At 37.5% G+C, this 22,426-nt stretch overlaps 2 protein-coding genes across 8 annotated transcripts in view; both read right to left on the bottom strand.

Annotated features, from left to right (window-relative positions):
* The window catches only part of LOC122863019, a 35,157-nt gene that overhangs the window by 6,372 nt on the left and 6,359 nt on the right, over nt 1-22,426 (bottom strand). For 2 of the 4 annotated variants that reach the window (XM_044169022.1, XM_044169023.1), the window contains exon 9: nt 21,572-21,808. In XM_044169022.1, coding sequence (XP_044024957.1) covers nt 21,572-21,808 — 237 coding nt within the window. Of the gene's footprint in view, nt 1-20,024; nt 20,400-21,313; nt 21,347-21,571; nt 21,809-22,426 lie in introns of those variants that run through there. The other 2 variants (XM_044169025.1, XM_044169024.1) reach the window with 2 other exon arrangements.
* Nucleotides 4,960-11,446, bottom strand: LOC122863021 (prostatic spermine-binding protein-like). 4 transcript variants are annotated; one of them, XM_044169031.1, is made up of 5 exons: nt 10,967-11,439; nt 7,902-8,027; nt 7,086-7,560; nt 6,316-6,453; nt 4,960-5,096 (listed from the first exon to the last, which is right to left on the bottom strand). In XM_044169031.1, exons 1-3 carry the CDS (start codon nt 10,983-10,985, stop codon nt 7,154-7,156), a joined length of 552 nt encoding a protein of 183 aa, XP_044024966.1. In that variant the 5' UTR covers nt 10,986-11,439; the 3' UTR covers nt 4,960-5,096; nt 6,316-6,453; nt 7,086-7,153. The 4 variants fall into 4 exon arrangements, with proteins under 4 accessions (XP_044024966.1, XP_044024968.1, XP_044024969.1 ...); XM_044169033.1 differs by having other exon boundaries at nt 7,086-7,557; nt 10,967-11,438; XM_044169034.1 differs by having other exon boundaries at nt 7,086-7,518; nt 10,967-11,436.

Raw genomic sequence — 22,426 nt, 5'->3', positions numbered from 1 at the left:
GTTGCTGATGAATGGAAATTCAGGGTTCAGTGGAAGAAGCAGAACAGAGAATGCTGGATCTAGGTTGTACCTTTAAAACATAACCTTCTTCAGTTTTGCAGGGATGAGGTCCAGGTCCTAACACATCGACAAACAGTATGTCTTCTTATTTTATCTTATTATCTTCGTATTTCTTTTCAGTGGAGCTCCCCACAAACCTTATGAATATCGATGAAATCAAGAGGTTGTTTATGTGCATCAAATAATCAAAAAGATATTTGGGAGTCACTCAGTGCTGCAGAATTTTTACTTTCATCATCATTTCAATAAATGTAGAATTATGCTTCTTTCAAATTTATCTCATGAGTTTGTATTTTCAATGCAGAAAGTTGAATGGATGACTTTTTTAAAAAGGTAGGTGATGTAGCCTTGTTTAGTCTTCAGATGAATGATTTCAGTGTCATGCTTGGAGCAAAAAAAGCCTAAAACAAAAATTGTTAATTAAAAAATTCAAAAGGAAACTTCTGGGGTAGCACAGTGGTCTGGGGGCTAAGAAGCACACCACATTAACTGCAACGGTTCGAATCCAGTGGGGGACCTTTGTTGCATGTCATCCCCCTATTTCTCTCTCCACACATTTCCTGTCTGCCTCTCAACTGACGATTAAAGGCAAAAATGCCCCCAAAACATCAAACAATACATGACTTCTGTGGCCATTGACATATCTGTAGAATATGGATTTAATCCACAAGTAAACCAACAAATACAAGCGTACATACATGTATTAAAATGTGCACTTACTTTGCTTCTCCTCCAATAATTTTGATATCTTCTTGGCTGAAAATAAATGGACATAAAAATTATGAACTGCAGGTTTCAGTACAAGAGTCCTGCTCTGCTCCACAGGTCAGTGAAATCCTAAATGCTCAAGGTAAATAATCTGAGTCCTACATTAGAGAAAGTAAGAAAAGCAACTCTCTGATGTCTTCTGTTGCTCTTCCTGAGGTTTCTTCCACTTTTTGGGGGGAGTTTTTCCTTATCTGAATCGAGGGTCTAAGGACAGAGGGTATTGTATGCTGTATAGATTGTAAAGCCCCTTGAGGGAAATTTGTGATTTGTGATATTGAGCTATATAAACATGGTTTATATCTACAGTACAATACTTTTGCTGGCTCTTATCACAGAATAAGTGTGAATGTGACTTATTAGTAGCTGATTCATTCATTTACCTGTTTTGGAAGTCTTGGTCTTTTCCGCTCTCTTGGCTTTTTTATTGGAATTTAAAACAGAAAACATCTCATTATGTAAAGTGACAGGAATTGTGAAAAGGCGTTGTTGGTATACGCACTAATGACAGACGCACATGTCAAGTCAAACTGATCCAGATATTTATTTTATAGCCAGCTTCTCGTAATTATTCATATGATCTTTTTGCAAGCTTCTTACAGTTTATTAAGCTTAATTTAAAGGAATAGTTCAACATATTGGAAAATGCGCTTAACGGTATTCGTTTTCTGGCAGAGTTAGATGAGAAGATCGATACCACTCTCATGTTTGTATGATAAATATGAAGCTACAGCCAGCAGCCGGTTAGCGTAGCTTAGCATAAAGACTGGGAAAAGGGGGAAACAGCTAGCCTGGCTTTGTCCAGAGGTTACAAAAGCCACCTACCAGCACCTACACAGCTCTCTAATTAACGTGTTATATTGTTATATCTCGTTTGTTTGTCCGGCACACAGTCCCCTTGTCAGATGGTGAATTGTTGCTTTATACTAAAAAAACAGATATACGTGTTACTTAGTGAGCGCTAGAGGTGCTCGTAGACACATTTAATTGCTGCTAAAAAGATTCAGGCTAGCTGTTTTCCCCTGTTTCAGGTCATTGTGCTAAGCTAAGCTAACCAGCTACTGGTTGTAGCCTTATATTTAATGGACAGATAAGGGAAGGAGTGTATTTCTGAAAATGTTGAACTATTTCTCAGTCTCAAACTCAGTCCTAACCTCCTTATTCATAGACCATTATATCCCCATAGTAAGTTTGAGTACCTCTGAGAATAGTGGGGGTCTTTCTGATCCTCCTGATATTTGGCCCCAGACCTGCAATTCTGGGTAGACCTGGATACAACACATGCACATAACTGAATTCATTACACCACAATAAGAACAAGGATTAACTATTACATTTTGTTTTAGTTTTCAAGACAAAGGTGGTAGAAAGATGGTATGTTACAATGTTCAAAGTTACCTTTCCTCTTTGGCTTTTCATCTGTCTTCACAGCTTCACGGTCTTAAAATGAGAAATTAAAAAATTACAAAAGAGTACTTAGAAAATTAAAGGAAATTTACTTTGTTGCACTTCACAATGCTCCATTGAAGTTATCACTAGCTTTATGTTACAGTCAAACAAAAATATTAATAGAGTCAAATTTTAGAGGGTTAGAGACTTTGCTGCCCTGAATTCTGCCTCTAAAGTAACATTTACTCCCAGTCCGGCCTCCAGCCTGCTCCATCAATCAAAAACACTAATACATCAACTTTATTATCATAGATTAGCTTTAGTTGTATTTGGATTCAAAGAATATTTTCGTGATGAGAAGTTCTGTGTGAAAACCTCAAATTGTTATCAGTACCTTTTCTCCTTCTCACAGCTGAAACCCTCCTCGAAGCTTCTGAAAACACAAACATGAGATCACAAAGTGACAGGATCAATAAATGGACTGAAATGTGATTGTACCTGCCTTTCTTAACCCAACTTTAAAGTTGTTTGTGATGATATATTGTGATTTTCAATCAATTGCAGGGCAGAAAAAAAAATGTAATGCAATAAATGAACATAATAAACAGGTAGATTACTTTTAAGTACAGTATTGATCATGGAGCTGTATTATCCTTTGACAAGACTCTTTTATTGATTCCTTGCTCTATTGTAAGTGCTGCCTTTGACACAATTGATCATAGCATTCTTTTAGACAGACTGAGGCACTGGGTGGGCATATCTGGCACTGCACTAGACTGGATCTCATCTTATCTGTCCAATAGGAAATTCTGTGTCAGCATTAATAACTTCATGTCATCCTTTTTCCATATCAAGTACGGTGTGCATCAAGGTTCAATTCTGGGACCAATACTGTTCTCCTTGTACATGCTTCCTTTGGGTGATGTCATCTGCAGACATGGTATTTCTTTTCATTGCTATGTGGATGACACTCAGTTGTACCTCCCTGTCAAGCCCACTGACCTTAGTATGCTGAGATCTCTGCAGGACTGCCTGTCTGACATAAACAATTGGATGTTGATAAATTTTCTTCATCTCAACTCAAATAAAACTGAAATCCTTGTTATTGGGCCCCAACACATCACTAAACAAATATTGCCATCTGCTGGTAACCTTTCAAAACATGTCAAGCCTGTTGCAAGAAATCTTAGTGTCCTGTTTGATAGTAATTTATGTTTTGAGCAACATATCACTAAGCTTGTCCAATCATGTTTTTATCACCTCAGAAACATTGCAAAAATCCAATCTATTTTAAATCTTAGTGATGCAGAAACTGTTGTACATGCTTTTATCTCCTCACACCTCGATTGTTGTAACAGCCTGTTCACTTGTCTTAATCAAAAAAATTTGACACAACTGCAGACTGTACAGAACTCAGCTGCTAGGCTGTTAACCAGGACCAAGAAGTACGACCACATCACACCTGTTTTAGCCTCTTTACATTGGCTCCCTGTTTGTTTTAGGATTGATTTTAAGATGTTATTGCTTACTTTTAAGGCTCTTCGTGGCCTGGCTCCAGACTATATTTTAGACTTTGTAATCCCTTATAAACCTTCACGTAGTTTGAGATCTTCAGGCAAGGGTGTTCTGTCTGTTCCTGAGTCCAGGATGAAAACTAAGGGGGACAGAACTTTTGCTATCAGGGCCCCGAGGCTCTGGAACAACTTGCCCAAAGAAATTAGGTTGTCAGTCAGTGTCAGTGTCTTCTTTTAAGTCTCTTCTCAAAACACATTTTTATTGGAAAGCATATCCTGATTTTACCTGAGCTGTCTGTTCATTTTATTGCTTTTGTGTATTTTATGTATTTGATATTTTATCATTCACTGTGGTATTTTATTTTCTCTTGTTGTGAAGCACTTTGTACTTTGTTTTGATAAGTGCTCTATAAATAAAGTTTTATTATTATTATTAGTATTATTATTTACTGAAGTACAATTTTAAAGGTACTTTATACTTTTACTCCACTGCATTTTAGAGGGAACTATTATACTCCCCTATATTTATTTGACAGCTATAGTTACTGATTACTTTTTAAAGATTCAGATGAATACAAATAACTAATAGCTAATAAGATATGACAGGACTTTATTCATCCCGAGGAAAATTGTAGGAGTGCAAATATAAAGAATGCAAATGCTAATAACTAATATTTATTAGTTGATTGTTGTTGACAAGTATATAAAGTCATTAAAATTATTGCGTCAATAATTATAATAAAAATTCTAGTATTTATTGTTCTGAAATGGGCCATTCTGTATACTGAGTATTTTTGGTACTTTTAGGTATATTTTGATGCTAATATTGTAATTTTACTTAAGTCAAATTTTTAATTCAGGATCTGGTATCTTTCTGCAAATCATACTGGTCTTTACTAGAGGCGCCTAGATATTAAAAAATACTTAGCACCCTTTCACCCCTTCCAAAAAAATGTCCTTCCACTGACAGAGTGTTAAAATCAAGATGAAATAGTGTATTTCTGACATAACAGGAGTATCACAAACCTTTTTTGTCTGCAGTCTTGGTGGCAGACTCTTTGGCCTTCGCAGAGTGCATACAGGGACACACTGGAATCCCAAAGCATAAAGGTGAAGCTACAGTGACGGTAAATGTGATATAACAGCTGTAATTATCTTCACTCGCTGACCTGTGGGTTCTGTCTTTGTTGCTTCGTCCTCAGGTTCAGGCACAGGTTTGGTCACATCCACCGTTGCCTTCTCCTCATCATCGTCTTCCTCATACTCCTTTTTTATCTTCGGGTTCGTCTACAGTTTTCTTTAGTACAGCTGTCGGCTCTTCATCTTCTCCCTCCTCCTCCTCCTCAAAAGCAGCAGGCTGACTGATAACTGAGGGTGAAAGCAGGAAGCGAAACATAACATAGATTTGTATTCATTTGTAAGGTGGCTGATTACACTCATGCATCATAGTTATACACCTATGAATGGAGAGCAGTCAAGGTTTTTCTACTTTAACTGGGGTAAGAAAGAAATTAAAGGAACAGTTTAAAATTTCACATGTCTGTTTTGTATTTATTGCTCACATGGCACAAATCTGGGTATCATGTTCACAACCATTCATCCTTCTCTTCATCCTGCACAAGCAGCTTCAGGCTCAGTTCATAGAAGACAAATCTAAAATATGTGACAAGTGCTAAAAAAGTGCACTACAGTACAGTTCAGCTAAATTATTCCACAGCAATCTATCAACAAATTTGTCTCTTTTTTACTTTCCTAAACTACCACACACTACCACAAAACAAGAAGATGTTAGATGAAAAAAAACAAGCAATGAAAAAGATCCGATGGTCTTTGTGATGGAAAGCCTAGATAATACATTTGGTGTAGAAATAAGTGTGCGGATGTTTTGATCTTTTCATGTCTTCTCTTAAAATAAATGTACATGAATGTAATATACATATGGAGGAGAAATAATAACACTGTGATGCTAAAGTGTTGTGAAAGAAAAGAAAGAAAAACAAATGCAAAATGATATTGGTTTGGCTGAACCCTTCACTTCTTTATTTATTTGCACCAATTTGAGGATTGTGGATTTTTTTGCCCTTTAAGCTGCATTGAACTGCAGATAGCAGACTGAAGCTGCTGTATGACTGTAAAAAGAAAATCTCAGAAACCTTAGATTTAATTTGCTAAATAAGTTATGAGTAAAACTATAAACTTCAGAAATGTATACATTATAAAACATGTTTTCCTGCCTGAAGCTGACAGCACCACACATGATTGGTGTTTGACTCATATGCAAGTTTCCACTGTCCAGCTTTTAACAATTATAATTTTGTATTGTAACAACTGTTTTGCTCCTTTTAGATGAGAATGTTGTGAATTGTAGTATTATGATTGGCTTCATATTTCCTTTAAAAACACTAAATAACAAATGTACACATTTGACTTCAGCTGAAGTGATGGCACTGCCTATAAATTTCAGCGGTTTTAGAAAAGGTGTAGAACTCCATTTATACGAGAAACAGTTTAATGCTGAGTTCTGATTAGCCCTTATTGTTTAACAGTGTGTAAAACACAGCAGGTATAATGGATGTGTGATACCCACCAATTTTTTCTGTTTCATCCTCCTCAGTCTTTTCTTCATCAGCAGCCTGTTTGACGTCATCCTCATCCTCGTCCTCGCCGGTGTCTGCCTCAGTCTTTACTGCCTCCTCCTGGACAGTGAACGCTGTTGCAGTGGCAGCTACAAATACACAGTATAGTATAATTACACAGCCAGTGCACAAAAATTGTGTTATTACTTTTTAATGTATTGTGATATGCTAGACAACCCTTTGGGATAGGGAAGTTAGAGAACTGGAATGATGTTACAAGATAAAAAATAATAATAAAAGGCTTAAATACACCACAGCAATACAATGTATTAATATATTTAAAATTCATATTTATCCTGATAAGATATTGTTATTTTAAGTCATTATTACTATTACTAGTATTATCATTAATAATGTTGTTGTGAATTCATTTTTGATACCCATTTTTTTTCATCTGTTATCCCTGTCCAGATGTTAAAAAGGCATCCTAAAAATAGAATAAAAATACACATGTATCTTATAAAATTCATATATAAAACATAATAAATATGTACAAAATAGAACATCCACATTTACTTTTCTCCTTATTAATAGTATATTATTACTTTGATATATTATTATTATTTATGTAATTTTGATTTAGAAGGATTTTCTTTGTTTGTTGTCCATAAAGATCATTTGAATGGATGTCTGCCAGCCAATCAGAAACAAGCATTTTCTCTGGCTATGCAATAGTGTAATATAACTCAAAATGAAAGTAATCAATAACGCTGGACTGTACCTGCTAGCAAGATGTCATCAGCATCATCATCATCATCTTCCTTATCTTCATCATCATCGTCGTCTTCTTCATCCTTCTTGATCGAAGGTCTCAAATGAGCTGGTATCAGTATCTTCATCATCTTTATCATCATCATCGGTTGTGTCATAGGAGATGTCATCACTGAAGACAGTTTCTTCCTCTGTTTTAAGAGCAATGTCGTCATCATCATCTTCATCACCTAAGACTCCGCTGTCTGTACTCTCAAAGGGAGGAACACCGACTTCCTCCTCTTCCTCCTCTTTATCATCATCATCATCATCATCGTGGATGTCCTCTTCAGTGACATCATCGGGTTTGTCACGATCATCCTCATCTTCAGCATCGTCGAGGTCAACGTGGACATCTTTGTCCTCATCTTTGAGGTCACTGTCTTCCTCATCATCTTCATCATCTGCAAAGTGCTCAGAGGAGGCAACGGAGATGTCTGTTTCTGCTTTTAACAAAACAACCTAGTCACTGAACTATGTCTATGAAGGTAGAAGATTCTTGCAGTGGCACCATTATCCATCGATTTCAGTTTATTAGATAATGTTTGCCTCCCTTACACATCAAAGATTTTGCCTTATAAAGTCAAGTAAGGATGTTGCAGCACATGTGCGGTGCAGTGTAATGAATTGCTTTAAAGCAGTAGTATGGCTTTATGATCTGTTTTTTCTATAGTATTGTTGTGTTTACTTTATTTAACCTATCGAACATGCGTACGAAATGGATTAGCTCTTTGCAGCTTTATGGGATGCATTGTTTGTTTTTCTACCATGTGTAGAGTGACTGTACCTTCATCTTCTTCAGGAACAATTAGGTTGGCAGCAAATTTCAATATTACACTGATCACGTGTGTTGATTCCTCCACGGCATCGTTCACCACCTTCATGGGGTCTGAGCCGATCTTGCTGAGGCCTCCTGGTGGAGCAGGGACATGAATACAGGCACACAGACACACCAGTTGATTTAGTCACTCATTTAGTTTGACTGAAGTTGTTTCCTGGCCAAACATATCCAATTTCACTCTTACTCATACATTTTCTCACTGCAGACAAAGCTCTGATTCAGTGCAATGAGGAAATGTCCAAAAACATCAACTCTAGAGCAAAGGGTTAAACTGGGGTGGGGCTACAGGAGCTGAAATCAAAAAGCTGAAATCTGAATTTCAGGAATTGATCAATATTCTATTAGAAGCACGGATCACCCATCTTCCAGTTTAACCACTGCAAAAGGCCTTCTATATAACATATTGCTGTGCAAAAAGCATTTAAAAAATCCCATTGGCCCTCTTTCATCAAGTTATTATCCGTGGGTTCTAATCTGCTTTTAAACATATCAGAATATTGATTTTTCTCAGAAAACCACTGAAACTTTGAAACCATGGTTTAGTTTTTCCACTGACCCTTTGACCTTTCTTCAAGTGCCACCATCAGGACAAGATTTCCACTCATGCACAAGACATCTTAAAATCTATATGTCCAGATTGTCATGACATTTACTTAATTTAATTTTGATCACTCCAGGAGCTTCTCCCCCAGCAAAACCCTCAGATCAGATGTCAAAATAACACACAAGATACCTACTGAGCACTTTTTTGACATTATTACTGGGCATTAATAACTTGTAAATCTTTGTTTCCCCCTTCACTTTGATTCTTCTGTTGACCACCACTTTTTAAACCCAACTCTAAATGGTTTGACCACCCATCCATGCACGATTCCTCCTTTTATGGCTGACCTGTCTCCACACTGAGGATGAAATTTCTGTTGTTACTCTGTTGTTACTCTCACTGGGTATCCATGACAGCTCAGCTCAGGGCAGTCATTAGGAGCTAGTGGTTGCCTGTTCAGTCAGAATACAGGGAAGTGTAGTCATAACATTTCCTTAATGAGTTCATAGAGCTGAACTAAGTGCAGCAGAGACCTTTACGATCCGGCTGGTTGAGCGTGGTGGTGCTATTATTTATAGTGTTGTGCATCTGCTGTAATGACCAGACTGCAGACTGTCCATTTAGACGCAATAATGAGTATGAGGAAATGGATTACAGGTCACCGTAAATACAAAGTACAGACATCACATTCTTATTACTACAATACAGAAAAAAGACAGTGTCGCAGATCCCATGTTTTTTTAACAGATTATTTGTAATCTAAATTTACAAAAAAATAACAACAATATGCCAATATACAAAACAGCTGGAATTGGGCAAATGTTCCACATTCTTCCACTAGATTTTCTATTTGATCTGCTCTCTGCCTCACAGACATCAATTCACTTGGACCATTTCCATACCATCAGCTTTGTAAACACTCCTGACTGACCTGACTTCAGTATTCACTGAATTGTCATAACTCCCATGATTACTCTTAAACATATTTGCTGCCAAAAACTACACAAGAAACTATATATTCAACAGCCTTTGACATAAATACTATTTTAAATGGAAATGCAAGAAACAGTTTCAGCACATTTTATATTTCCAGAGCAAAATCAAGCTAGAAGTTACAGTATGTTTTCCAAAACATTTTGCTGTTCAGATCCTTCTTGTAGGGATGTTAAGTGCTATTCGCACTGATATCGTGAGATAACAAATTAATTATCTTGTCTCAAAATATCACATTTTGTGATATTTCTTCGTCTTAACTGCAACTTATTACCTCAAGACACCAAATGCTTCTCATATTTATGTTTTTAAGCACAATATTCTGAGATACCTATTCAATAGTAATGTTATCTCTAACAGGATAATGGGCTTCCACACTTTTATAGTCTGTCCAAGTCAGTCCTCATGACCATGTGAGAGGGAGGAGACATCCTAGAGGAAGACATAAAAATTCAAGAGGATAAAGTAAGTAGGTCTATTACTACCATTTGTTTTCTTGTAATAAGGAGATAATTAAGAGGTAATCATGAGACAACAATTGGATGTCCTGAGATAATGTGATAATTACATGTTATTTGGGAAAACCTTCTTAAAAAATAAACATGAACGCCACAAGAGCATAATTTTTTAGCGTAGAAGCTCATTCTTGACCTCAGAAATAGTTGCTTCAAGCTTGACAAAATAATCATTCAACTCACGAGCCTTTTCTGGAGCTTTCAACCAAATGTCATGGTAGTCATCAGTGGCTGGAGTTTGTTCAGTTGTCATGTGGTTCTCAATTGTCATCTTCAACTCAGTCCACTGAGGAAGACCTTGAGATGTGTTTGAAGGCTCCAGAAAAGCTAGCAATTGGAACTTACATGTATGTTGTGATCGCAAGAAAACAGTCTCAGCTTGAGGATAATCATCATCTCGTCTTCCGTAAAAAAAGGCCTATCATAAAGGTGTAAATTGTCCCACTCGAACAAGTGCATCAAAACAAACTGGAAGTCATGGGGCTGTCAATCAAGTACAATCTGCACACACCCACTTAATGAGAAGACATTTAATCAAACAAAATAAGTGATTAAGTGAAGCTTGAATAGCAACAGCAGCTGCTTTCTGCTTTCAGACCCTTTTGTTTGTCTCATTAGACAAAAAAAACTGTTAAAAGTCGTAAAACAACAGTATCTCTTGATGTGGTTACATGCAACAAGAGGCACAGTGTTGATGCTGACTGATCCTATACAGCACTGTAAATGTCACAGGGGTCTTAAAGCTGCGTTACAAATAGCCGATACATGATAGCGCCATATTTTTAGATACTTCCAATCAAGAAATTCCCCTACACGCCAGAGAGCACAACGTCAGAGGGACTGTGTGCAAAACAAAACATACAAGCCCTGCAAGAGCTTCAGATATACATTATGAAGGCTTCTTTTATGTAATAAGCTGTTGAAATCAAATTGTAATACTTAATGTGATGATACTTTACCTTCAACTGCTTCAGTCATGGTTTCAAGATAAAAGTTCCTTTCCAACAGTAAATCTTGTGCAGATTATGTCGCCATGAAAAGAAATAGTTATGGTAGATCCTTAACTCCTCTGCGCGATTTAATCCCAGTGTTTAATTCCAATCTAGCAACGTCATGTGAATGGCTGGTGCTGAGGATATGTGGAAAACCCGAACCCTTTGGACACTGATGGTAACACTACACCTCTTTTTCCATTCTCAATACTTAAATCTGCATTTTCCTTTCTTGTTCCAGAAGTCAGAAACTTTAGAGGGGTCCAAATGATTGCAAGGTGGTCTAGAGAGTTGACTTCCGTCTCAGTGGATGAGGCTGGGGAGACAGACAGAGACCAAGTTAAGGTGGTCACTGTCTTTGCCCTTTGCCTGTTTGGGGCTAGGGTTGTAGATAGAGCAGCGTGCCCCCCCTCTACCCGCTCTGACAGAATTAGATCGACCACGGGGACTGACTGATGGAAAGGAAAGAGAGAAGAGAGACTGGGAGAGAGCATGAAGGTAATTTTATCCCAACAGCCAATGTTGCTGCTGGAGTCACGTGATTACAGTGTGGACAGTGGTTTCACACTGCTAAAATTCAATTAGATCAAAATCTAAATCTATCAATCAGTCTTATTGTTCTTGTTTACGTTTTTTTGGATTAGTTTGAATAAAAGTCTGAATCTCATTAGGTACTGTTACATTCATGCCGTGTTTCTGAGCCTCAGGCCCTGAGCTATTCTTAGAGCGGCTCGCTGCCGCTGGTATTCTGCTTCGCCTTTTTAGGCTAGAGGCGTGACCTTAACTCCCCATCCCCCCAGTCCCCCCATGTTAACTAATCCCCCTCCTCCACACCTCCACTGCTCAGTGCAAAACTGTCATCAAGTGGAGAGAGAGGGAAGATCAGAATGGCTAATGTGCAGGCAATATACTCTACTACTCTACTATACTAAGTTAAATCAAATGTGCAGTGTTGCCATGGTACCACAAGCAAACAACAGGACTCCAGGTCTGTTTGTTTAAAGATGCGAATGCCAGATCAGGAAGCTTGAAAAAGTAAACACAAAGTTAAAGTCTCAGTATGCTTCAAACAAACTAGGTCGTCTAAAGGCAAAAGTGTTTATACCTGTTCCGAATGGCCACACTGGAAGGTGGGGCAAAAAGCCTGCCATCATAGTCTCCCAGTATCATCACACTGCCTCCTCGATCTCTCCTCAAGAAATCTGTCTTTTGCTTGTTTGTGGACTCGACACGATGAATTGTACAAATGGGGATAATGGCACACACCTGCGAACAGTCTCTACTCAAAGGCATTTATTGTGTTGCACCTTTACACACCAGGCAACTTTGCTGCCTGAAGTGATCATGATTGTTGGATTGTGTGGGGGTTTCCGACGCTGTTAGACAATCCAACAAACACTTTGTTTGGAGCATATGGAAACCTTTATTCTAAAACTAGAACAAATGTTCAGCCGTCTCACAATTTTCACTTCCTACACTTGATTGGGCAAGCCTTGCTTAAATATTTGCTTACTATGCTAGTCTGGCTAGGTTCAGGGAGTTGAGGTGGCAGGTGACATTATCCAAAACGTTTGCTTATTGATCTGGCACATATCTGACTGGGCTGAAGAATTCTCAAGTGGATGTCTCCAGACTTAAATCTTGCAGCAAATACTAAGCTCAGAAGATGCCAAGGCAAAGGCTGAGTGAATATGTTCTGTTACATTATGTTGTTTTAAGTTGCAGGTATGTATTAAAGAGAATTGAACAAGGCAAAACTTTTAAAACAGTGCCACCAAATGTGACACTGCCTGTAAAAACACACCAATCTAATTTTGTTTGGACAATACGGCTGGCTTAACCCCACCATTATTTCACACATTCCCACATATGTATGAAATGGGTTCGGAAAGTACTGGGACCCATTCACTTTTACTACTTTTTGTTGTGTTACAGACTTAGTTTAACCAAATCAAATTTAGAATTTCAGTCCAAATCAATTGCACACAAAAATTTCAAATATATTAAAATTTAAAAAATGTTTGGTAGTTTTCAGAGACACCAAATTCAGTGGTGACAGCTTCAGGTGGCTTGAGGTTTGTCTGATGCCTGGTGCTTCTAACAGTTGTGTTCACCTGGTTTGTCAGCTCTGGTAGATTGGATGAGATCTTTAGGTCTGTCCTCAGATTTTCATTTCTTCGGCTTGGCCACTTGGTGGCTTGTCCTGATGTTACTCTTCTAACATTTTCTTGGCTGCGTGCTTCATTGTTATCTTGCTCAAATAATCTTCAGCCAAGTCACTTTTAAAGTATATTTCTGTTTTTGACATTGACCATCCCTTGACCCCTGACTGCACTCCCAGTCTCTGTCGTCATAATGCATTTACTGAATGATGACTGTATAACTGCATGATCATGCCACAACTGTTCTTCACATTTGCGGTATTGGCCAGAGATGAACTGTTACATTTTTGCACATTCAAATCAAAAGATGGGTGAGCCAAAATGGGAAATGAAACTTTTATCTTTATTTTTTATGAGAGCTTTACCTCATTTTTGATTTTTGAGGAATTAATCATGTTTGTTTATTTTGTTTATCAGCGATATGACAAATTTACAGAGACCTGCTACACAAATATCATATAATCACTTTGATTGATTCATTTTTATTTAATCTTCATGAAGGACAAACATATCATTTTAAGCACAAAACAGCAGCAATCATTGTTTTACAGTTTAACTCACCTAACACTGAAATCAAAGTAAACTTCTATTTTCTGACTGTCTCTTTCTTTCCATCTTTTTCACATTCAGCCAAGAAACATCTATATCACAAATATACTTCATTAATAACAATAATAACATCCTTCTGTTAATACGTTTTGCAGATGATTACACATGCATGATATAGCACATTTATTTTGTCCCTTTAAGAATCATTTATTGTGATAATCCTGTAAACTGCATGTTAGTGACAGCCCTCACAGATCTTCTTAATCATTCTTTGCTATAAAGACTATCAAAATGACCAGCAATACCACCACTGAAACTGCTGAAGCAGACAGCATCTGATGGCTCCTCGACCCTAAAAAAAAGAAAACAGAGCAATGAGTCATCTGGTATAATTTACAACCCATCAACCCTAAAATGATTTTGCTCACATATTAGATTAATAATACCAATGTCACTTTTCCTTAATGTAAAGGACACTAAAGAAAATTCAAGGTTTCTTTACAATCTGGGTTTTATTTTCATAGTTTTGGCCATCAGTCCTGTCATATTTATTTGTTAAACCTGGTGGACAAAGCAACACCACTAGATACAATTTTACAATGATGTCCACTGTGAAAGCAACACAAGCAATCCATGATCAAACGGATTTAAATCCATCTCCAGTTTAACCCAGTCATTAAAGCAACTTCTTTAGAGGGGGGAAACAATTGTGACCATACTTAAAATGTCCTATATGGTTGGTCAAATTTGAACCAGGAAATAGCCCTTCAAACTTCAGTGGAGGCTTACAGCAGACACTTTGGATAGTAATTTTGTCTGCAAGAGCATGTGATGCTTGTCCTACATCTTTGTATCTCTAGGAGTCAAATGTTAGCTGTTCTTATACAAATGATGGCCACAACAATGAAATGAGACCAAATTTCTGCTAAATATCAAAATTAGAAGCACTCTGGTATACTTTCTTGACCACCTATAAAAAAACGACTGTAACTTTAGAGTTATTTTAGCACAGATTGAGGACTGTGGATTTTGTACCCAATATGGCCATGTGAGAAAAGTTTAAAAATAGACTTGTAAAAATCTGATCTGAAATCTGAAGTTCATGATTACAGTTATACTTACAATCGCAGCAATTGTTGCAGGGTGGACAGATAGAGACCTGAAAGAAAGAAAGAAAGAAAGAAAGAAAGAAAGAAAGAAAGAAAGAAAGAAAGAAAGAAAGAAAGAAAGAAAGAAAGAAAGAAAGAAAAGAATATGGGTAATATTCATTTCAAATAATGAAACTGCATCATGTGCATCATTTCAGAGGTGGACCACAGTGATGATCCCGTATCCCTTAATATCACTATATGAGTGCACTCTGCATTGATTGTGTGTAAACCAGATTGTATTAGATCAGTAAATCTAGTCATTACCTGGGAAGCAGAAACTCCAAGAAACTTCTTGATGTCAAGCAATGCAATATCATTGCGGTTACACTTCAAGAGTCTGCCCTCATAGAACAGACAGTCCACAGTGAGGTGGACGTTCGGGTTGTTCACCAGTCTTCTGCTTTCAGCTACAACATGGTCAGAACTGAAGGTGTGATGCATCACCACCAGAATTGCTGGTTTACCAACTGTAAGCACAGAGATAACACAACCAAATGAGTCAGAAACAAGATGAAACTCAAGAGGCCAGATCAGTTTGGTTTTTACTCCACCTGTAGCCCACAGCACGGGGGTGGCCAAGCTGTGGCTCTTTTTGTTCATACATGTGGTTCTTCTGTTCACCTGCTGTTGGCTTTTTTATATCTTTTCTATATTTTCAAAAATATAGCTGCTCCTTAGCTGCTAAATGTTTCACTGTGTTCAGCAGTTAGTCGCTGACTTTGTCTATCTGCAGTTTGGTGCTGGGCAGCATACCGTTGGCTTATCAGAGCTTTTTCACTTAAAACAGCTGCCAGCTGCTTCTGGACACGAGGTTTGGGAGTTGAGGTGTGGTAAGAGTAAATCTAAACAGTGAAGTTGTGGGCCATAAAAGCAAAACAATGATCTGAAAGACTGGAGAGTAGCTTTAGAGTCGGGTGCTAATTATCTGTGAGTTCATCACTATGAGCAACACTGCTTTTCTGCCTGGAGATGAATTAAATGTAACTTGTGGAGCTTACAGCAACAGTGTCTCAATTATAGTGGATAAGCCAAAGACCTGTGAACACTCTTCAAATGGAATATTTCTTTGATAGAAAGTTAGTTTGAGCAAGTCATCAAACATGGACGCCAAGTCCTGCTTTTAGAGGCAGTATTCATCCTCCTTAGGGCTCGGCCACACCAGCATTTAAAACAGTGCAATTTTAGACTGAAATTAATTCAGTTCAAAGGACTGTCAATGTGTGGCCTTGGGGGGAACGGCTGAAAATAAAGGAATTGCAAGTCCAGTTAGAACCTGTATAAGAAACACACAATATGGTATGCTTTTTTCATATCAAAATAAGGAACTTTTCAACTGATTGGTCAAATTTCCCTCTATACCTTTGACTAATTACTGTGAAATTGGCCAAACATTGGCCGAGGGCATTTCCTACCTGGAATGTTGTCCAAGGCCTCGCTGATGTCTGTTCCAACTCGTGAAGTGATAGGACAGAAAACCAGAACATAGTCGCTCACTTCAGAAGAGGAGACCTGAGTTTGGCCAGCGCCTTTTAGCTTTGCAACAAAGCTTTGATGAGCCCCATTAGTTGTCCCCGACAAGAAGACAAAGAACTTTTTCCACGACACTAAAGACAAAGAAGAATGTTTGAGTCTTCACTGAGCTGTAACATAGTTCTGTGTAGCCACACCACCAGAACCAGATGAAGGAAACTGTTGACCAAAAAAGATCCCCGAACTTTACTACTTTCATAAACAACTTAAAACCACTGTGTTGAATTTTCATTTGATCAAAGCATCTTAAAAATGGCTCCGATGGCGTGAGGTTTTGTTTGTTTTTGTGTCAGTAGAGGTGTTCACTATATGAATAACAAACAGTGTGTTACTTCCTGGTTAAAAGCCATTGCACGTCTGCTGCTGCAGACAGGTGGTTGTTGAATGTTTAACCTTGGAGTGCTTTCACTTTTAACTTGTTGACTCAAACAAACTGGTGCTTTTGCCCGCTTCGTTCGGTCTGTTTAGGCTTGTGTAAAAGCTGTCAATCAAATTAAATAACTAAATATAGTTTATTCTCGTCAATATTGAAAAACTGCAGTCTTGACAGAGCAACAAATGTTGTCAATTTATAAAAACAGTAAATTAGTTTTCTCACCAGCTGCCTGGTCCATGTCTCTGAGGAAGAGATAAAGAAACAGAGGAACATTTAACAACAACATCATTGAACTAAATGAAATAAAGCTAAACAAGGAGCAAGTGTATATGCGTCACATATTGCTTTGTCATAGCTGCTCTCTACAAGCTTGTGCCCAGCCTGGGAGACACAGTTAAAAATACCTTAGAGGTCTATATCCTGTATTACTCCGATGCATGGTAGAGACTCAGCAGGGATCATTTGAAAAAATTTTGCATGCCTACTTACGGAATAGATTGATATTGTCTTTGTAATGTCTCTTGCATAGCCGGCCCACACTCGACTCTTCTCTGTCAGTGTAACACTTTCACTTTTGTTTTGACAAGCAATCTATTTATGAACTGACCACTAAAGAGGAAGTGCAGAGACGAGACATTTACTGTGTTAGCGTTTAGCAAGAGAGAAGATATGAACGCAGCAGGAAGAAGGAGTCACTGAGGAGCACATCTGTACAACACTGCCAGTGCAATACATGGGCACTGGCAGTTACTATGTGTTGTTTTCAGATTACAGAAATAGCTTACTATGTTAGAATGCCATCACATGATGTTCGGTGGGAGTGTAAGCAATAGGGGAGAACAGGATCAGCTTTAATAATAAAATAACTTTATTTATAGAGCACTTATCAGAACAAAGTATAAAGTGCTTCACAACAAGAGAAATAAAATAATACCACAGTGAATGATAAAATATCAAATAAATAAAATACATAAAAACAATTAAATAAACAGACAGCTCAGGTAATATCAGGGTATGTTTTCCAATAAAAATGTGTTTTGAGAAGAGACTTAAAAGAAGACACTGACTCAGACAGCCTAATTTCTTCGGGCAAGTTGTTCCAGAGCCTCGGGGCCCTGATGGCAAAAGTTCTGTCCCCCTTAGTTTTCATCCTGGACTCAGGAACAGACAGGAGACCCCTGCCCGAAGATCTCAAACTACATGTAGGTTTATAAGGGATTACAAGGTCTAAAATATAGTCTGGAGCCAGGCCATGAAGAGCCTTAAAAGTAATCAATAACATCTTAAAATCAATCCTAAAACAAACAGGGAGCCGAGATAAAGAGGCTAAAACAGGTGTGATGTGATCGTACCTCTTGGTCCTGGTTAACCACGTTAGCTGTGGAGTAAACCTCAGTCTCCACCCCCTCCACACAGGCACACCAACCAACCAATAGGAGTCACTGCTGCAGTGACAAGGACATAACTGAACCCTGGAGCAAACCGTGATTCTCTTCAGGATTATTGAAATCGTCCATAAAGAAAAATAAACTGTATAAAAGATTTCTGCTAAGTCCAACTCCCCACAATTCTGATACGTACAGAAAATACAAAAATAAATGTTCACATCTACTCCATATAGCAAAAAAGAAATACAATTCAGACAAGTTTAAAGAGTCTGCTAGCAACAAAAAATCCACGTGGATCATTAATCAATTACTTAATAAGAAGAAGGCTCCTGTGAAAACTTCATCTCAATTTAATGATGGTGACATATCATTTACAAACCATTCTGCTATAGCAAATGGATTCAATGACTACTTTGCCAATGTAGCACTCTTGCAAAAAGATACAGATGAATGTCCAATAGATAAGATTACTGGTTGTTTTCCCACCTTGTGTAGATTTGAACCCCCTACATACAGAGAAGTACTTGACATCATTGTCAACTTCAATAACTCTGCAGCAGGAATTTCATGATGAAATCAAGACTAAGCTTATAAAAGAAGTGACATCTTCAGGTAGTGAGCCACTGACTCATGTCCTCTCAGTCTCTAAAAACTGGGATTGTCCCAAAAGAACTCAAAGTCACAAAGGTCATACTATTATTTAAGGAAGGGGATGCTAGCCTTTTCACCAATTACTTGCTCACCAATTTGTATTTTACCTTGTTTCTCCAAAGTCTCGGAAGAGCTAGTTTATGCAAGAGTGTTAAAACACCTAAATGATAACAATATCCTGTATAAACACCAATATGGATTTTGACAAAATCACTCAACATACATGGCTCTCTTACAACTTGTAGACAAAATCTGTACAGCTTTGGACAATAATATGTTTGCAATTAGTATATTCTTGGATTTTTCAAAGACATTTGATACAGTATATTACATAATTCTCATTTCCAAACTTCACCGCTTTCAAGATGTTGTTATCTATTGGCTTAGTGACTACCTTAAGAATAGAGATCAATGTGTATCTATAAACGGTTGTATCTCTAACAGAATCAAACTATATTGCAAAGTGCCTCAAGGATCTATTCTTGGGCCACTTCTATTTCTCATCTATATAAATGACTTTAATGTCTGATTCTGCATTTCCCATTCTTGGTCAATATGCCATAAAATACAAAGGACCATCACATTGGAACGCCAGTCCTTCCTCTATAAGAACATGTCCATCATTATCAATATTTAAGTTTAATATGATAAAACGACTGTGCTATAGTTAATGTGTTCAGTTTGTGTTTATGTGTTATGTGTTTACCTTTGTTTCATTCATGATTATTATTACTATTCATTTGCTTTTGTTTCCTTTTATTCTTCATTTTTATCTCACTAAGTTAAGGAAGAAAAAGATTCATAGCATTAGGATAAATTGTAAATCCCAGAGGGGAGGTGTTTACTACGAGCCCCTTCAGGTTTCGTACCCCTCCTGCACAATCCCTGCTATGTTTTTTATATAGTGTTGTTTTTATCACTTCCTTTGTGCTAATAAGTACATTTTTAAAAATGTAAAAGGTGTTACCATATTTTCTTAGCTGCACGCTTCATTGTTGTCTTGCTCAAAGAATCTTGATCCAAATCACTATGGAGCAGGTTTTTTTTTTAGTATATTTCTGTATTTGACTCCAATCAGCATCCCTTCAGTCTCTGTCGTCATTTATGTACCGTGATCATGCCACCACTGTTCTTCACAGTTGGGGTATTGGCCAGAGATGAGCTGGACCCTAAAGTTAAACTTTTGTACATTCAAATCAAAAGACAGGTGAGCCAGAATGGGAACTGAAACTTTGATCTTTATTTTTTCTGAGATCCTCATTTTCCATAGGAATCCATCATATTTGTTTATCAGCGATGCAACAAATATGATATAATCACTTTGATTCATTCATTTTTATTAATTCTTCATAAAGGAATATGCATTTTTGACATTTAAATGAGCACAAAGCAGCAGCAATCATTGTTTTACAGAGATGTTTTGTCTTCATTTAAAACTTCCTAAGATTCCAGCACACACGACTCTACACACACACATTTAACATGTACATGCCACAAAACTTGTGTCTGAAAAGCACAATTACTGGGGTTGTGAAGTAACATTGATAACACTTAAACCTGCTTAAGCAAGCAGCATCTGATGGCTCCTCAACCCTAAAAAAAAGTAAACAGAGCATTGAGTCATCTGGTATAATTTACAACCCATCAACCCTAAAATGATTTTGCTCACATATTAGATTAATAATACCAATGTCACTTTTCCTTAATGTAAAGGACACTAAAGAAAATTCCAGGTTTCTTTACAATCTGGGTTTTATTTTCATAGTTTTGGCCATCAGTCCTGTCATATTTATTTTTTAAACCTGGTGGACAAAGCAACACCACTAGATACAATTTTACAATGATGTCCACTGTGAAAGCAACACAAGCAATCCATGATCAAACGGATTTAAATCCATCTCCAGTTTAACCTAGTCATTAAAGCAACTTCTTTAGAGGGGAAACAATTGTGACCATACTTAAAATGTCCTATATGGTTGGTCAAATTTGAACCAGGAAATAGCCCTTCAAACTTCAGTGGAGGCTTACAGCAGACACTTTGGATAGTAATTTTGTGACGTACACCTTCGTTTTCACTTCCAAATAAGTGGTTTACATAATATATTTCAGTGCTACTCGTTTGAAACTTGTCCAATTGTCTGACAGCATGTGATGCTTGTCCTACATCTTTGTATCTCTAGGAGTCAAATGTTAGCTGTTCTTATACAAATGATGGCCACAACGATGAAATGAGACCAAATTTCTACTAAATACAAAAATTAGAAGCACTCTGGTTTGCTTTCTTGACCACCTATATAAAAACAAATGTAACTTTAGAGTTATTTTAGCACAGACTGAGGACTGTGGATTTTGTACCCAATCTGTTACATTGGAGTCCTACTAGGAACGTATCACTTTACAGCCAATATGGACTTTTAATGTACATATGGCCATGTGAGGAAAGTTTAAAAATAGACTTGAAAAAATCTGATCTGAAATCTGAAGTTCATGATTACAGTTACACTTACAATCTTATTCTTGATGGTTTGCCAGATAGAGACCTGAAAGAAAGAAAGAAAGAAAGAAAGAAAGAAAGAAAGAAAGAAAGAAAGAAAGAAAGAAAGAAAGAAAGAAAGAAAGAAAGAAAGAAAGAAAGAATATGGGTAATATTCATTTCTAATAATGAAACTGCATCATGTGCATCATTTCAGAGGTGGACCACAGTGATGATCCCGTATCCCTTAATATCACTATATCAGTGCACTCTGCATTGATTGTGTGTAAACCAGATTGTATTAGATCAGTAAATCTAGTCATTACCTGGGAAGCAGAAACTCCAAGAAAGTTCTTGATGTCAAGCAATGCAATATCATTGCGGTTACACTCCAAGAGTCTGCCCTCATAGAACAGACAGTCCACAGTGAGGTGGACGTTCGGGTTGTTCACCAGTCTTCTGCTTTCAGCTACAACATGGTCAGAATTGAAGGTGTGATGCATCACCACCAGAATTGCTGGTTTACCAACTGTAAGCACAGCGATAACACAACCAAATGAGTCAGAAACAAGATGAAACTCAAGAGGCCAGATCAGTTTGGTTTTTACTCCACCTGTAGCCCACAGCACGGGGGTGGCCAAGCTGTTGCTCCTTTTGTGCATACATGTGGTTCTTCTGTTCACCTGCTGTTGGCTTTTTTATATCTTTTCTATATTTTCAAAAATATAGCTGCTCCTTAGCTGCTAAATGTTTCACTGTGTTCAGCAGTTAGTCGCTGACTTTGTCTATCTGCAGTTTGGTGCTGGGCAGCATACCGTTGGCTTATCAGAGCTTTTTCACTTAAAACAGCTGCCAGCTGCTTCTGGACACGAGGTTTGGGAGTTGAGGTGTGGTAAGAGTAAATCTAAACAGTGAAGTTGTGGGCCATAAAAGCAAAACAATGATCTGAAAGACTGGAGAGTAACTTTAGAGTCGGGTGCTAATTATCTGTGAGTTCATCACTTTGAGCAACACTGCTTTTCTGCCTGGAGATGAATTAAATGTAACTTGTGGAGCTTACAGCAACAGTGTCTCAATTATAGTGGATAAGCCAAAGACCTGTGAACACTCTTCAAACGGAATATTTCTTTGATAGAAGGTTAGTTTG

The sequence above is a fragment of the Siniperca chuatsi genome, linkage group LG16 (assembly GCF_020085105.1).
Source record: "Siniperca chuatsi isolate FFG_IHB_CAS linkage group LG16, ASM2008510v1, whole genome shotgun sequence".
Classification (NCBI taxonomy): Eukaryota; Metazoa; Chordata; class Actinopteri; order Centrarchiformes; family Sinipercidae; genus Siniperca; species Siniperca chuatsi.
This window is presented reverse-complemented; position numbering and strand designations above follow the sequence as displayed.

What these genes read in the sequence shown, in the direction of transcription:
- LOC122863021 (XM_044169032.1), bottom strand. An exon ending in TGTTCCTGAAGAAGATGAAG is followed by an intron (nt 7,561 to 7,901) that starts GTACAGTCACTC and finishes TTTTGTTAAAAG; the next exon opens with CAGAAACAGACATCTCCGTT.